General features: G+C 55.3%; 1 protein-coding gene and 1 long non-coding RNA gene across 2 annotated transcripts; one reads left to right on the top strand and one right to left on the bottom strand.

Moving 5' to 3' along the window:
- Window positions 1–10826: 10826 nt before the first annotated feature.
- Window positions 10827–12061, top strand: LOC120668656. Its single transcript, XR_005672518.1, has 3 exons — window positions 10827–10872; window positions 10952–11003; window positions 11084–12061. It is a non-coding gene; the product is annotated as an uncharacterized LOC120668656 (long non-coding RNA).
- Window positions 12062–12848: 787 nt separating this feature from the next.
- Window positions 12849–15769, bottom strand: LOC120668655 (exocyst complex component EXO70A1-like). The gene has a single exon (XM_039948396.1). The coding sequence runs from the start codon at window positions 15368–15370 to the stop codon at window positions 13328–13330; it is 2043 nt and encodes a 680-aa protein (XP_039804330.1). The 5' UTR covers window positions 15371–15769; the 3' UTR covers window positions 12849–13327.
- Window positions 15770–16001: the final 232 nt, after the last annotated feature.

Raw genomic sequence — 16001 nt, 5'->3', positions numbered from 1 at the left:
TCCCCTGTTTTTCCCTGCATCTCATGCATTTTACCTGTAGTGCTGGAGGAGGAGTTGGAAGCCGTCCGCCGTGAGGTGACGGGCCTATAGCGCCGCCTCGGTGAGGTGGAGGACCAGCGCGAGGCCCTGGAGGAGGGCGCGCTCGCCGTTTTCCGCGTGGTGGAGCCGCGGGCGCCCATGCAAGTGGACCAGCTCCATGCCCTCCCCGAGATCATCCGGTCGTCGGTGAGGCTAGGGATCCGTCGTGGCGCCGCTGCTGCACTGGCGGCCACCCATCTGCGCACCGGGACGCACCTTGGGGGAATCGACTCTGGCTTCCCAGAGACCTCCAGCGAAGCTGTTCGTCGGCAGGCCATGCTGGACTTCACCGGGTTCGGACGGGTCACCGCGGCGGAGATGGACGTCGACGGCCTCCTGCAACGTGGCGTGGACCCGGAGTTGGACGGGCCGTAGGGTCTCGGTGGGACGGTGGCGGAGCGCGGGGCCGGCCGGCGGCCACTTCTTCTTTTTATTTTGTTTAATTATGTAAAGGTGTGTAAATGATGTGCCCCAAGCCGATTGTGTGGCTTGGGTGAACATCTGGGGTGTCCACCATGTGCGTGGCGTCCCTTAATTATGTTTAAATTTGTGTTCTTATTTCATCTTTGCTCCGTTTTTCAAAAACGTTCTTGCGTTTGCTTTTCAATTTTGTTGCGAGAGTTTTCGCATGTTGTGTGATGAGGAAAAAAGATGCGTGCGCGCTGCACGGTTTGTCCCAATGAGGCCCCAGAGTGCCTTGGCCTGAAAGTGTTCAGGGCAAGGGGCTGTAGAGATAGGAAGCAATAGTAAATAAGATGGTCGAAGACCATGGTTTGGTCCCCGAGTGCTCCGAGCCAAATTTGTATGGGTCGGGGTGCTGGATACCAGAGAGCTTGTTTGTGCTGTGAGCATGCAAGAAAAAAGAAGACAGTTGTCTGCCCCCCGAGTGATTCTGGGCAGTGAGTGGCCAGGTCGGGGCGCCGAGTGAGTGCACTGTGTTGTGCGGGGAGAAAAAGAAAAAAAATCGACATGTGTCAGGCCCCCGAGTGCGCTGAGCCGGAAGTGGCCGGGTCGGGGCACTTGGATTGAGCCGCTAGTGCTGCTTACGGGAAGAAGCGACGTAACTATTCTATGTTCCAAGAGTTGGTCGGAATGTTACCGTCAGAGTCTTTTAGCTTGTAGGTGCCTGGTCGTATCACCAGATCTCCGATCTGCAGCGTCCTTTCCTGTATGCGCCTCTCGTGGTACCTGCATAAAGTTTGTTGGTAGCGAGCCGATCGGAGGAGCGTAGTTAGCCTTGCTTCTTCCAAAACTTCCATCGTGTCCCCCTAAGCTTCGGCTGCCATTGCTGGGTCAAAGGCATTGACTCTCGGCGCACCGTAGTTCAGGTCGGAGGGCAGCACGGCTTCGGAGCCGTATGTTAGGAAGAAAGGCGTCAGCCCTGTGGATCGGTTGGGTGTAGTTCGCAAGCTCCAGAGCATTGCTGGTAGTTCTTCCACCCAACAACCCGCAAACTTTTTGAGCATGTCAAAAATGCGCGGTTTGAGCCCTTGGAGGATTAAGCCGTTAGCTCTTTCTACTTGCCCGTTCGTGCGTGGGTGTCCGACCGATGCCCAATCGATTCGGATCCCGTACCCTTCTGCGAACTCTTGGAAGTAGTGACCCATGAAATTGGTCCTGTTGTCAGTGATGATGGAGTTGGGCACCCCAAACCTGTACACGATGTCCAGCAAGAACTTGACGGCCTCCTTGGAGTCGATCGTGGTTATCGGTTTTGCCTCTATCCATTTTGTGAACTTGTCGATTGCGACAAGTAAGTGGGTGAACCCTCCTGGTGCCTTTTTGAGTGGCCCGACCATGTCTAGGCCCCATACGGCGAATGGCCATGTTATGGGGATGGTCTGGAGCGCCTGGGCTGGTAGGTGGGTTTGTTTGGCGTAGAACGGGCATCCTTTGCATGCAAGGACGATGTCTTCCGCATTGCGCAGGGTTGTTGGCCAGTAAAATCCCTGTCGGAATGCCTTTCCGACCAAGGAGCGTGGCCCAGTGTGGTGTCCACAGATCCCGGCGTGTATCTCGAGGAGGAGCTCCTTGACCTGGGCAATGGAGATGCACTTCATGAGAATGCCAATCTCTGAGGGGCTGCGCTTGTAGAGTTCATCGTCGATTACAACGAACATCTTGGCCCATCGGGTGACGTGACGGGCTGCATTGCGATCCTCATGGAGGACTTCGAGTAGGAGATAAGCCAGTAGGTCGGCTCTCCAGTCTGTGTTGTTTGTCTGGCCTGGGTCGGATTGCTCCGCGGCAAGACAGGTTGGGCCCACGGGTGTCTGGTCGGGGGATGGGTCGGAGGGAGCATGCTCTATTTTTTGCGCATGCTCTGCTTCCTCTGTTTTTGCCTTGTCTGCGGACTGTTGTCTTTCACGCGTCGATGGCGCGTTCAGGTCATTGACAAAAACACCGCTGGGTGCCGGCTTGCGCTCGGCGGCCATTTTTGCGAGAGCGTCCGCGTCAGGGTTTTGCTTTCGTGGGATGTGGTGGAGCTCCAGACCCCAGAATCTCCCTTCCAGCTTGCTGACCTCCTGACAGTATGCGTCCATGTGTGGGCTCTCGCAGTTGGAGTTTTTCATGACCTGGTCGATTACTAGCTTGGAGTCGCCATAGACGTACAGGCGGGTTGCCCCGATGTCGATGGCTATGCGAAGGCCGCTGATAAGCGCCTCGTACTTTGCAATGTCGTTGGATGCAGGGAAATAGAGTCGAACTGCATACTGGAACTTGCCTCCTTCTGGAGAGATCAGGACGACCCTGGCCCCCGCGCCGGGTCCCATGACTGATCCGTCGAAATAGAGAGTCCAGTACTCGTGGGAGGTTTCTGGGGTCGGGGCTTGGACTTCCGTCCATTCGGCGATGAAATCGGCCAGGGCCTGGGATTTTATCGCCGTGTGCGGCACGAACTTGACGTCGTAGCCCATGAGCTCGGCTGCCCATTTGGAAACCCGTCCCATGGCGTCGCGGTTGCGGACAACTTCTCCGAGTGGAAATGAGGTGATGACCGACACTTCGTGCTCGGTGAAATAATGTTGGAGCTTCTTAGCTGCCATGATGATGGCGTACAGAAGCTTCTGTGTATGAGGGTACCGTGACTTGGTGTTTGTTAGTACCTCGCTGACAAAATACACGGGCCGTTGGACCTTCAGGGCGTGTCCTTGCTCTTCCCTTTCAACTACAAGAGCGGCACTGACCACGTGGTTAGTAGCTGCCAAGTAAAGCAAAAGGGGTTCGCAGGGTTCCGGTGCCACGAGCACCTGTAGAGAGGACAAGAGGGCCTTGAGGTGGTCGAGGGCCACCTGAGCCTCCTCCGTCCAAACAAATGTGTCGGATTTCTTGAGGAGTTTGTATAGGGGCAGGCCTCATTCTCCCAACCGAGCGATGAATCGGCTGAGCGCCGCCAGGCATCCTGTTAGCCTCTGGACGCCCTTGACGCCACATATGGGTCCCATGCTGGTGATGGCCATAATTTTGTCGCGGTTGGCTTCGATGCCACGCTCAGAAACCATGTATCCGAGTAGTTTGCCCTTAGGCACGCCGAACGTGCATTTCTCGGGATTCAACTTGATGTTGAATTTCTTGAGATTTGCGAACATGGCGCTTAGGGTGGCGACCAGGTCATCCGTACGTGGTGTTTTGATGACGATGTCGTCGACGTAGACCGCAACCGTTGCCCGAGGCGGGTCTGACCGGTCGGGATCGATCGGCGGATTGATCTGGTCGGAGAAGCAGGATTGCATGCATCGCTAGTATGTTGCTCCTGCATTTTTGAGACCGAAAGGCATCGATACGTAGCAGTATGAGCCAAATGGTGTGATGAAGGATGTCGCGAGCTAGTCGGATTCCTTCATCGCTATCTGGTGATAACCCGAGTAAGCGTCTAGAAAGGATAAGATCTCGCACCCGGAGGTGGAATTGATTATCTGATCTATTCTAGGCAAAGGAAAAGGGTCCTTGGGGCAAGCCTTGTTTAGGCTGGTGTAGTCAACACACATCCTCCATTGACCGGTTTTCTTTCTTATAAGGACTGGATTAGATAGCTAGTCGCAGTGGTAAACTTCTTTAATGAAGCCGGCAGCTAATAGCTTAGCTATCTCCTCTCCTATGGCCCTGCGCCTCTCATCATTGAAGCGGCGCAGTCATTGCTGGACGGGCTTGGATCCTGGCAAAATGCGGAGCTCGTGCTCGGCAAACTCCCTAGGGATGCCCGGCATGTCGGACGGCTTCCAGACAAAAGTGACCTTATTGGCGCGGAGGAAGTCGACGAGCGCGTGTTCCTATTTGGGTGGCAGTTGGGAGCCGATCCGCACCATCTTTATTGGGTCGGCGCCGTCGACCGCGATCGCCTTGGTCTCGTCGATTGAGACGAAGGCCGGTGCCTGGCTGGGCTTGCCAGGGTTGGGGCAGCACTCGGCTGTGGTGGCGCGAAGCTGGCCAAGCTTGGCCGAGTTCGCCGCGGTGGTGGCGTGGTCGCAGTACTCGCGGCTACTGACGTAGGCCTGCTCGAAGGAGCCACTCACGGTGATGACCCCATTCGGACCCGGCATCTTGAGCTTGAGGTAGGTGTAGTTGGGCACCGCCATGAACTTGGCGTAAGCGGGGCGCCCGAGGAGGGCGTGGTACTGTAAGGATCACCGGGGTGTCCGACCCTAGAGGGGGAGGGGGTGAATAGGGTCGCTAATCGCTTTCTATCCTAGGGCTCAATCTATTTGCATGAGATAAACCTAACACGTCCTACACATGCTAGTTATGACTAAGGTTTATCTATGCTACTCTCTACTTACCCCTAAAAGACTTGCAACTTATAGCCAATCCTAATCAAACTAATTAGGAAAGTAAAGGCACGCAAGATAGAGTAAATGCGGAAACATAATACGGTAAGTAAAGAGGTAAGGGAGAGGATATGCAAACTCCCCTGAAGACACCAAGACACATGATTTAACGTGGTTCGGTTAGGACACCAAGTCCCTCCCTACGTCCACGGCCACTTGTCCAACACGAACAAGTGTGATGCCGAGTCTCTCTGCTTGATCACCGTCTTGCGTTCGCCACCAAGGCTCCCGGCAAGCAAAGTCTAAGTGACCCCAAGTCACCAAGACAAGGCCACCGCCACCGTCTCTCTCGAAGCGTCACCCACAGCACCGCCTTCAATATCGGAGCTTCTCACCAAGAGGGGTCTCCTTCCCCGCACAAAGTGTCGTTGCCACTCCACACCAAGTCGGAAGGTCACACGACGAGTACAATGATTGCTTGTCGTAGCAAGGCTTCTCTCAAAGGAGCTCTCGCAAGAACTAATCCCTATTACAAGCACTAAGCACTCTCATAAGTGTGCTTAAGCCTATATGATGTACAATGATGCTCTATGGTGGTTGGAGATGTTCTTCAAGTGTAGTAAGCTTTCAGCAACTCCAGCACTCTCCAGCAACTTCAAATGACCCGGCCTTGGGGGTATATATAACCCACACACCCCAAAAGAGCCATTGGGAAAGGCTGACAAAATTCCTTAACGCCGGTTAAACCGACGCTCCAGTTTTGTCAACACCGGTTCAACCGGTGAGAGTACTTTCCCTTCTACTAGCCGTTACAGTCTTCCAACAACTACTTGATCAATCGACCGACGCTCTCAAAACTAACGTCGGTTTAACCGGTGAGTGCAAGTTCATAAACCCCCCGAAAAATGGAGTCTCTGGACAACTGCACCGACGCTCACTTTTCTTTATCGTCGGTTTAACCGGTGCCTGTAAAACTCCTGCTGCTTCTTCGGCCTCCAAGTCCATTACACCGGTGAGTGTAAAATACCCAACGCTGGTTAATCCGGTGCCAAACCCTAGCTCGCAGCTTCTGTGTTCATTGCACCGATGAGTGCAATTTGCTCATCATCGGTTTAACCAGTGATAGCAAATTGTCTTCATCTTGATCTTTTCGACTTGGATTTCTTCACGGTCTCTTCAATTCTCTTCAATTCTTGTCCCTTGGAACCACCGTAGGGGCGGCCCTTCGGGCCTAGCTACGCCTATCTTCTCTTTGTCATCACTTGAACCAAAAAGTCTGAGAATGGTCATCTTAATAATCATATTAGTCCAAATGTTGTGTTGTCTATATTAATCACCAAAATATTATATTGAAATATGGCATGAGAGGCCATTTTCACTACAGGTACACTCCCTTCCAGTCCACCACCTCGAACGTGAGGGTCTCGGTGCGGAAGTTGGTCTTGTTGCCGAAAGTGATCGGCAAGTCGATGTTGCCGACCGGGTATGCCTTCATGCCCGGCAAGATGCCCCCATCCATCAGCACCTTGGACAGACCCATATTGCTAATGACGGGGTCGACGACGAAGGGATAGCTCCCAGGACGAGGGATGCTGGCCGGATGGTCATCCTGATCGAAAATAATGAGCGTGGACGCCCACTTCAACTTTCTAGGAATGGAACTTGAGGCAGCACATACCTCGCGGAGTCGTACTTTCTGCAGTCGTATGGAGCACTCGTCCTCCAGGCCGCCGATGATCACCAGGTAGCGATCCACGTCCGGGAACTCTCCTTCCGCCGGCTTCTTTTTCTCCTGGCCGGTGTCGGGCCGCTTGTCGCGGTCGTCGCCGTCGGTCTTGGCTGTTCTGCGGAGGAGGCGCTTCATCATATCGCAATCTTTGAACTTGTGGTTCACCGGATAGCCATGGTTGGTGCATGGCTTGTCCAGGAGTTAGTAGAAGTGGTCGTTTCTCGGAGGACGCTTGTCCTGGTGCTCGGCCGCCGCGACCTCGCCGGAGTTGGGAGGTCGGCGGTTCTTCTTGTTCTTCCTGTCCTCGCGGCTCGAGGAAGGCTTGTCGCGGTCGCGCCGCTTCTCTTGTGCCGCGCGCTGGTCGCGCTCGAAGATGGCCCCGACCGCCTCCTCGCCGGAGGCGTGGTTGGTGGTAATCTCCAGGAGCTCGTGCGTGGTACATGGCTTCTTGCACCCCAGTTTGTGGACTAGGGTCTTGCAGTGCGTCCCGCTGAGGAACGCACCGATGACGTCGGCGTCGACGGCGCCTGGCAGCGAGTTACACTGTTTGGAGAAGCGTCGGATGTAGTCGCGCAGGGACTCACCTGGCTCCTGCTTGCAGCTCTTGAGGTCCCAAGAGTTGCCAGGGCGCACGTACGTGCCTTGAAAGTTGCCGATAAAGACCTTGCGGAGGTCTGCCCAGCAGCCGATGGAGTCGGCGAGCAAGAAATCCAGCCAGGCGCAGACGTTTTCTCCCAGGCATATGGGGAGGTACTGGATGATGAAGCATTCGTCGGTCGCTCCTCCAGCTCGGCATGCAAGCCGGTAATCCTCCAGCCACACACCGGGGTTCGTATGCCCAGTGTACTTCACGACGTTCGCCGGCGGTCGGAAGCGTTGGGGGAAAGGTGCCCCCCGGATTGCTCTGGAGAAGGCGTTTGGCCCAGTGGGATCCGGACTTGGACTCCGGTCGTGATCCACGTCGGGGTCTCAGGGACGTCCTCCGCGGCGGAGCGGTGAGCGTTTCTGGTTGGGGGCATATGCCCGCGCATCTTCTGCCCAAGCGGCCATGCGATCAACGTTGGCGTGGTGCCTCGCCTGCTGTCGGCCTCAGATCACGCTGCGCGCGTCGTAGTTAGGACCGACACGGTCGTGGATTGGTGGCCTCGGCGGGAGAGGAGCGGATGCCGCCGCTGGGGCTGGCGCGCCGCCCATGTCGGGCTGCCGTGGAGGCGGGGTACTCTTGGGATGGTTCTGGCCCACCATGGCTTGCGCCACCGACTGGGCATGAGGTAGCAGCCTGCCGGCGGTGAAACGAGGAGCTCTCTGCCTGTTGGACGGCGAAAAGTTCGACCAGATTCCTCACCTGACGGTGAAGGTCTCTTTGGGCCGGATCTTGTGGCTCTGGCAGCGTTTGCAGCAGGATCTCGGCTGCTGCGATGTTCTGACCCGCACAGAACTCCTGCGGGAGCTGCATGCGGGCGTTGTTGATGATGTCGTGGTTGACCGCACATGCGCGTCGGCGCGTGGAACTTGTGGGGTTCACCTCCTTTGACCCAGAGGGGGCTCGTGGAGGCTGTCCCACGGGCGGAGGCGCCTGCTCGCGATGACGAAGTTCATCATCGTGGGCCAGCGTGTTGGCGAGCGCGTGCTTGCGTTAGTCCGCTGGGGTGTGTGTCTGCTCAGACGGCACCACCTCCAGTGGCGGATCGCCGTTGGCCATGGCACACATGCGCGGCGGCGCAGATGTGCCCCCCAGGCGGTTGTCCCCCGTGCTTGAGGAATCACTCAGGGGATCCTCGTAGCATAAGAGGTCGTGGACGGAGTCAGGGTAGCTCTCCGTCATGCCCACGAATTGTGATGCGGGCTGGAACCTTTGAGCGGCCTTGCGCACCTCCCGAGCGTAGACGCTCGCGGCATTGCGAAGACCGAACGGGAGCTGCTCTGAGAACAAGCGAGATGGGGCGAGCGGAGATCCGCCCGCGAGCTGCCGAGAGACGTTGGCCAAAGAGAAGAGGACCAAGTTGACGTCCTCGACGGCGGGGTTGGAGGCCATCATGAGCGAGATGCGACGGAGCACCGCACAGGTTGGCTGCGATGGCATGTGCTTCTTGACGCGCCAGCGAAACGATCGCCGACGCCTCAGGTTGCAGGCCTTGGGAGGAGGAGCTGGCTCCTCAGCGTCTGCCGGAGCGGCTTCCTCCTCATGGAGGCGCAGTGCACCGAGCTGGTCGGTGATAAACTCCAGGCTTCTGAACTGGAAGGTCTGGGAAGGCGAGAACGGTGGAGGCACCCACAATCCATCGCGAGGGATCGCGGGGAACTCCAGCAAGCCGAAGCGGATCGTCTCGCCGTTGCCGGCCGCCGAAGCGGCGAATGGAGTGATCGAAACCATCCGATCGCCGAAGCAGTGAACGCACAAAGCGCTCCCCACGGACGGCGCCAAAACTGTCGCTGCGGGAAATGGGCGACTACAAAACTACTCGATTGCTTGATTGTTGTGCGCTTGATCGGATATGGTCTAGCACACAAAGACTCGAGGATTTAGACTGGTTCGGGCCTGAAATGCCCTACGTCTAGTATGGGGGTGGTGTTCTTGCTCTATTGCTCTAGAGCCCGGGTTCTCAAAGTTCAGAGGGGAGCTTACAAGCTGGTCTAGTAGTGTCGAACCCGTGAGAGTCCAACCCCCTCATACATGGGGGGCCTTCCCTTTTATAGTCCAAGTTGGAGCCCCCATTTACAGTTATCTAGCGTTGTGCCTTTGCACCGTCGGGGCGCAAATCATCCTTGTCAGTCGTTGGGGCCCACTCAGACGGTCGGGAGTGGGCGAGCTTGATCCTGACAATTTTCTGGTGCAAGGAATGATCCTGGCGATCTCCTTGAGCGGTGTGTTCCCCTGGCGCTGTCCCATCCTAGCTCAGTCGGGGCGGCGCGACCACCCGGTCAGTCGCTCGGGGGTCTCCTTCGGTCTTGTCCGTCGGAGCCTGGGTTTCTTACCTGCAGAGCTATCTTACGTAGCTCTGTCACCAAGTGGCGCGCCTGGCGAGGGGTGTCTTACCGAGGCCTGGCCGGGGGCATCCGGTCACGATCGCAGGCGTAATGGAGTGGTGCGCAGAGGCGACCATCATTACGGCGAGGGGAGGCAGCGTCTGTGAACGCCCCCTCCCGTTGTGTCAAGGGGTCTGCGCGAGCAGCGCTATCCCCTTGTCAAGGAGGCCTGCTGGCTTGGCCCTTGGCGCAAGATAAGGAGAACCGGCGCCTTGGGTCTTGCACGGAGGCTGTCTTGGCCGGCACGCCTGTCAGGGAGCGCGGCGCCCTTGGAGCGCACACCTCAGGCTGCCAGCTTGGCCCTGGCCCGGGGCGCTAGGTCGGGGGGCTGCCACGTGTCTGGGAGGTCGAGCTAGCGGACCCGTTCGCTTAGCGGCGAAGGCAGCTCCCCGCGCGCCTTAACCGGTCGTCCCGTCCTTGGCCCAATAAATCTGTCGGGCCTTGCTTTATATAAGTTGGGCCCGTTAGGGACCCCTGGTCTATCCCCCCCCCTCCCCGGTCACCTCCCAACACAAAGCCACATCCACCCAGATGTAGAGTTTCAATACCTCTAGATTCAAAGTTTGGGATCCCATTGGATCCGATTTCTTTTACTTGCTTGGTCAAATAATTTATCAGGTGAGTTTCTCTAAAATCATAGTTTGTTAGCGGGCCATCCTCGAGCCCCCCTAGCGGCCTAATGCCCATGGATCCCCCTAAGCCCAGGAAAGTTTTGAAATGATTAGGAGAGGAAGAAGAAAAGAGAGAGTAAGAAGAAGAAAACGAGAGAGGATGAGATGGACAAGCCACTCCCTAATTTTCTAGGATGCGTCCGCAAACGAGTTCCACGGCTTCTTGCTCTAAGGTTCGAGATCTCACTTTCCAAAAAAAATCGCTTGATTTATCTACTAACTTACCATGTGAGTTCATTTGAAATCTGGAGGCCGCCGAGACACCAAGCCATATCTACTCAGATATAGAATTTTGTTGTCTCTGGTTTCAATATTCGAGATCCCGCCGGATCTTTATTTTTCTTTATGTTTGGTTCATCTTATAATTTCTCAAGCAGTTTCTTATATTGCCTTATTAGAACCTATAGCCCACTAAAGCTGAAAGTTATGGCAATGGCCGACAGCTCAAATCGATCCTAACCGTTGATACACGCAAAGAATGATAGGATCCGTCCATTCAGATTTATGGGACTATTTATATGCGTCCACCCCTCCCTCTCCTAGCTCATTCGGCGAGCCTTCCCTAAAACAAAGCTAGGGTTCCGCCGCCTTCGGCTACAAGGTCAGATCCCACCGGCCTTCCGATTTCTTTTGCTTGATTTGCCTAATACTTTCTCATGTGAGTCTGTTTGAAAGTGTAGGTTGTTTGACGAGCCCGCATAGATGTAGAATTCTGATGCTTGGGGCTACAAGGTTTGAGATCCCACTGCCCCTGGAATTGATTTCAAAAAATTTCATATGTGTTTGTCTAAAATCTTGCCTTGTTTGGCCAGCCGTCCCGACACAAAGCCACATCCACCCAGATGTAGAGTTTCAATACCTCTAGATCCAAGGTTTTTGAGATCCCAGTGGATCCGATTTCTTTTACTTGCTTGGCCAAATAATTTATCAGGTGAGTTTCTCTAAAATCATAGTTTGTTAGCAAGCCATCCCCGATAAAAAGCCGCATCCACCCCAATCGAGTTCCACCATGGGTGGATCGGGGGGGGGGGGGGGCTCGAGCTTCCCTAGCGGCCTAACGCCCATGGATCCCACTAAGCCCCCTGCAAAGTTTTGACACGAATCAAGGAGAGGAAGAAGAAAAGAGATAGTGAGAAGAAGAAAAAGAGGGAGGATGAGGTGGACAAGCCACTCCCTATTTTTCTAGGCTGTGTCCGCCTCCGAGTTCCACTGCCTCTTGCTCCAAGGTTTGAGATCTCACTTTGCAAAAAAAAAAATGCTTGATTTATCTACTAACTTTCCATGTGAGTTCATTTGAAATTCGGAGGTCGCCGAGACAATAAGCCATATCTACTCAGATCTAGAATTTTGTTGTCTCCGGCTTCAAGAGTTGAGAACCCACCGGATCTTTATTTTTCTTTATATTTGGTTCATCTTATAATTTCTCAAGCAGATTCGTCTGAAATCCTAGCTTTGTTGGGCAAAACCTGCCCCAAACAAAAGCCTCCAAATAAGTTTGCGATCCCATCAGGAATCCTTCATCTTCTAAATATATTTGTCTATTAGTTTCCCAATCCCCTTATGAAAGTTCATCATTTCGTGATTTGCACTGTTGCATGGTCACACGTTGAAAACTCTTTTAGAATTCTCCTTTTCTTTTTGGTATAGAACGGGGATGTGATTGTAACATCTCAAGATCTGGCAATCGAGGACTCTGAAAAATTTAGATGTACCGAAGCTCCATTTTTTTCTTTTTTTAAAGGGGAAAGACCTTGATGGTTTTCTTGTGCTATATCTGATTTCAGGAGATTGTGCTATACTGTATTTGGTTCACACGATTCAGTACCTTTTAGGCCATTTTTGGCTTTGCAGGCTTCAGCCCTTGATTGGCTTTCGCCAGCCCATCCCACCTCCACTGTAAGCCCTCGAGCAGTTACGGCCTACTGGGCATCACCTTCGTTCAGTCCCTTGCCGTTTCATCATCCCTTGGCGTTAGGTCAGATGTGCAGCAACAGTCCTCTACGTCTACGAGAAGAGAAAAGAAAGAAAGAAAGATGTGCACAAACAGTGGAGTTTCTCTTGGCCAACGAAGACCCCAAGTGATACTGAATTCAACTTGAAGCTAAATGAGTGTTTTTCTCACTAAATGCAAGGCGCTCAAGCGCTTATTTTCTCAGATGGAATAACATGAGCTGGAGAACATTGAAAAGTGACAATGAAACATCACCAGACGTCCAGATACAAAAGGTACGATCGCTGGTCTCTCTTGTCAGTTGGCATGGTAGCACTTTCGTGGCATAGTATAGTATTATGCTTATTCAGTAATCCATGATCTGTACACCGAATCGGTACAACACACATGGGATGGGGGACAACTGACAGTATCAACAGCCAAGAAGAAATGCACTAGAGAAAAATCATCTCCAGGTAGTGAACCTTCTAGGACTGCATGCTTCTACACATCAGAACATCAAACATCGTATAATAGACCAAAAAGTAAACCATTGCAGAAGAGGAAAACAGTGTGCAACAGAAATTTAGAAGGAAAAAAATAGTTTACTATCTCATATAGTCGGCGATCAGTTAATCACAGCCATCTTTTGCCACCACATATAATGTACTCCATTTAATTCACTGCATGTTCATAAGATCTAAAACATAGTATACCATTAACCATATGAAACAACTTAACAGCCTCCTATAATACAACCAATCTTCTAACATGTACCAGATAGCTGATTACACATCCTCTGCTCCCCAAACAAGTTCCTAAAATGAATTGAGTATACTTGCTACAGATAAGAATGCAATAGAAGGTGAAAAGATAGTCGACAGGAAGGGGACCTCAGAGGTATGCTCTGAGGAAACACTCCAGTCATCTTCTCCCCGCTATGTCAGTTCTGGAGGAGTTTATGCTCTTCTTATGCTCCAGCTGTTCTAATCATCGGGCCATTATTAGGTCCCCCCACGCAAGTGGGGATCTTGACTGACTGGCCTGAAGCAAATAATCCTTGCCTACCAAGTTATTGACTTATTGCACAAATTGTGCGCCCATTCTTTCCAAATTCCCACCAAAGCTACTTCAGAGTAGAAGCACTCCGATACAATCCTGTCATTGCGCTGGTAATGTTATCACCTGAATGTCTGATCTGGAAGCTTCCAGCTCTCCTTGGTCTGCCTGGCTTGGGGAGGAAGAGTGTGTTGAGCATCTTATCCAGATCTTCAGCACTGTACTTCACATACTTGCTCGAACTGATGTCCTGCTCAACAAGCGGCCCATAGTTCTGCATGAAGCTCCGGTAAACAGGCACTATAGCCTGCACCACAAGGTGGCATGTCTTCTGCTGCAAATCCCTGTCTGATATCACCCATGTAGACTGCTTTTGAAACATCTCATCAAAGTTAGCATTGAATGATTTGAGCCTCTGCTTCACTAAATCTCTTGCAGTAGCCTGGCCCTTGGAGAACATGATCAGCCCCTCCCTGCTCAACAGGGGTGCAAGTGTTCCCCAGCTCTCCCTCAGAAACACTGCTGAGTAGTAATCTTTGTACTGCTCATGCTCCCGGAGCCATGCATCGCCTAAGAGCTCACCCAGCTTAGTGCCCTTCAGGTGTTTGAAGAAGTGCCAGTGTACGTTCAACATGAACAGACACGACAGCGTCGTATCTCCATAAGCCTTTGACCATGTCTCAAAGTTGATCTCAAGTGTCTTAACGATATTAAGCACCGCGCCAACAAGCATCTTGTCATCGAACGCTTCCTTGCGCCAGCTGCGGTGGATGGTGATCACCTGTGTCAGCACAGACCGATACGGCTCCACGAGGAGCTGGTTGCAGTATTTGGCAACAAAGCTCACCAGGCGAGGCACTCCACCATCAACTGGCGGCGGCATATTGCGCTGCAGCTCGACCTGCACAAGCAATTCCTCAAAAATCTCAACAGAACCATCCACCACCACCTTGACAAGCTCCCTTGTCCTGCTTTGGATCTCTGCACAAGCCTTTCCACCAAACAAACGGTTGAAGTCCAGCCTCAGCTTATTCAAAGATTCAAACACGTCAAGCAACCGCAATAGCTTGATGGGGTCCTTCCTGGTATCAGCGAGCGCACGGCCAAACTTGAGGAAATCAAGGATGCCAGCACGGGCCGCAATCTCAGCAAAGCAGGATGGCATGGCCTCCGGTCGCCGCTCAAACACCGCTACACAGAGCTTCCTCTCAGCTTCTAGGAGGTGGTGCACCGCGAACTCCAGATGCCGACCCCAGCGCTCGACGCTCGGGCTGAGCGTCTGCGCGTCCTCTGATGTCTCCTTCAAGTAATCGAGGCCCAGCGCACGGAGGCTGGCGCCCACGGTATCCCCACGCGCGTCGGCATACGCGGCGGAGCAGCGGTCAAGCCGCCCGTTCGCGGCGAGGCGGTCGAGGATTAGGCCCAGCTTGTGCACGACGGAGGCTGGGATCCGAGAAGGCACGACGGACGCCGGGCTGGAGCTGTCAGGGTCCTTCATGGCGAGCGGCGCCGAGTGCTCCGCGAGGAGCCGGCGGAACTCGGCCTCGAGCATGCCGAGGGCGGCCGCCAGGAGCCCCGCGTCGAGGCCTGCGGGGTCTTCCTTCTTGAGCCGGTGGAGCTGGCCGGCGAGGTCGGCGACGAAGCGGGGGTCGGCGAGGTCGCGCTCCCCGAGGTAGGCGACGATGTCGGCGAGCCACTGCGCGGCGAGGCCGCAGTTGTCGGCGAGCAGGCGGAGCGCGGCCTCGAGCTGCGCGAGCACGGCGAGGTACCCCGGGAGGTCCCCGGTGAGCGAGCCGCGCGCGAGGAGCGCGGCCTCGAGCCCGTGCACGGCGTCGAAGACCTTGAGCACGGCGGCGGCGGGGCCGAGCGCGCGGTCGATGTCGCGGCCGGCGGACGCGAGCGCCTCGGGCGGCGCGCGGATCGGGCGCGCCGAGGCCTCCATCGCGGGGAGGCGCGCCCGGATCCCCCCCTCCGCCCGCGCCGCGTCGCGCGCCAGCGCCCGGCCCAGCGCGCGCGACCGGTCCACCCCGGCGCGCAGCGCCTGGCGCGCCGCCAGCAGCCGCGCCTCCGGCGCCGCCGCCTCGTCCTCCTGCCGGTCCGACGCCCCCATCCGCGCGCCTGACGCAGACACGCGCCCTTCCGTCCAATGCTGCCGCGAGCGCGAGCCTCGCGGGAGTGAGTCAGAAACCCGCAAGTCTACCCCGCCTGAACCAATCGCGCCGGGGGGGGATTCCTCGCGGAGCCGGCGGAGCGGTGGGTGCTGGCGAGACCCGAGAGACGCCGCGTCGACGCTACTTATCCGAAGGGAGGAGGGGGGAGAGGAGGCGCGCGAGAGAGACGGGAGCGCCGGTAGGTGAGTGGCGCTCGGAACGGGCGGCCATGCCGGCGCGGGGGCGAGGGGTTTAGGTTGGAAAGGGGGCGGAAAGAGGCGGAGTTTTTTGGATGGGAGGGAGGCCGAGGCTGCTGGAACGCGCTCGGCGAGGAGGGAGGGAGGGAGGGAGGGGGCGGGGAGGGACGCGCGCGCCGTGCGCCCGTTTCCTTGTTTTGGCGTCGGGTTGCGGGCGGAAAGGGCAAACGGGAAGGGGGCGCCGGGCGCAGGCGCAGCCGCGCGTTCGAGGCGGCGGCGCGCAGCCAGCCAGGCAGAGCCGCGGGCGCGTCCACGCGGGGAGCGCTGCCGGGTGGATTTTTTGGTTGGGAAATTCGTCTCTGCCGTATTCTCAAATAATGATTTTGTGCACGTC

Source organism: Panicum virgatum, chromosome 4N (assembly GCF_016808335.1).
Source record: "Panicum virgatum strain AP13 chromosome 4N, P.virgatum_v5, whole genome shotgun sequence".
NCBI classification, from domain to species: Eukaryota; Viridiplantae; Streptophyta; class Magnoliopsida; order Poales; family Poaceae; genus Panicum; species Panicum virgatum.
Note: the sequence above shows the minus strand (reverse complement) of the source record. Positions and strands in the feature narration are given on the sequence as shown.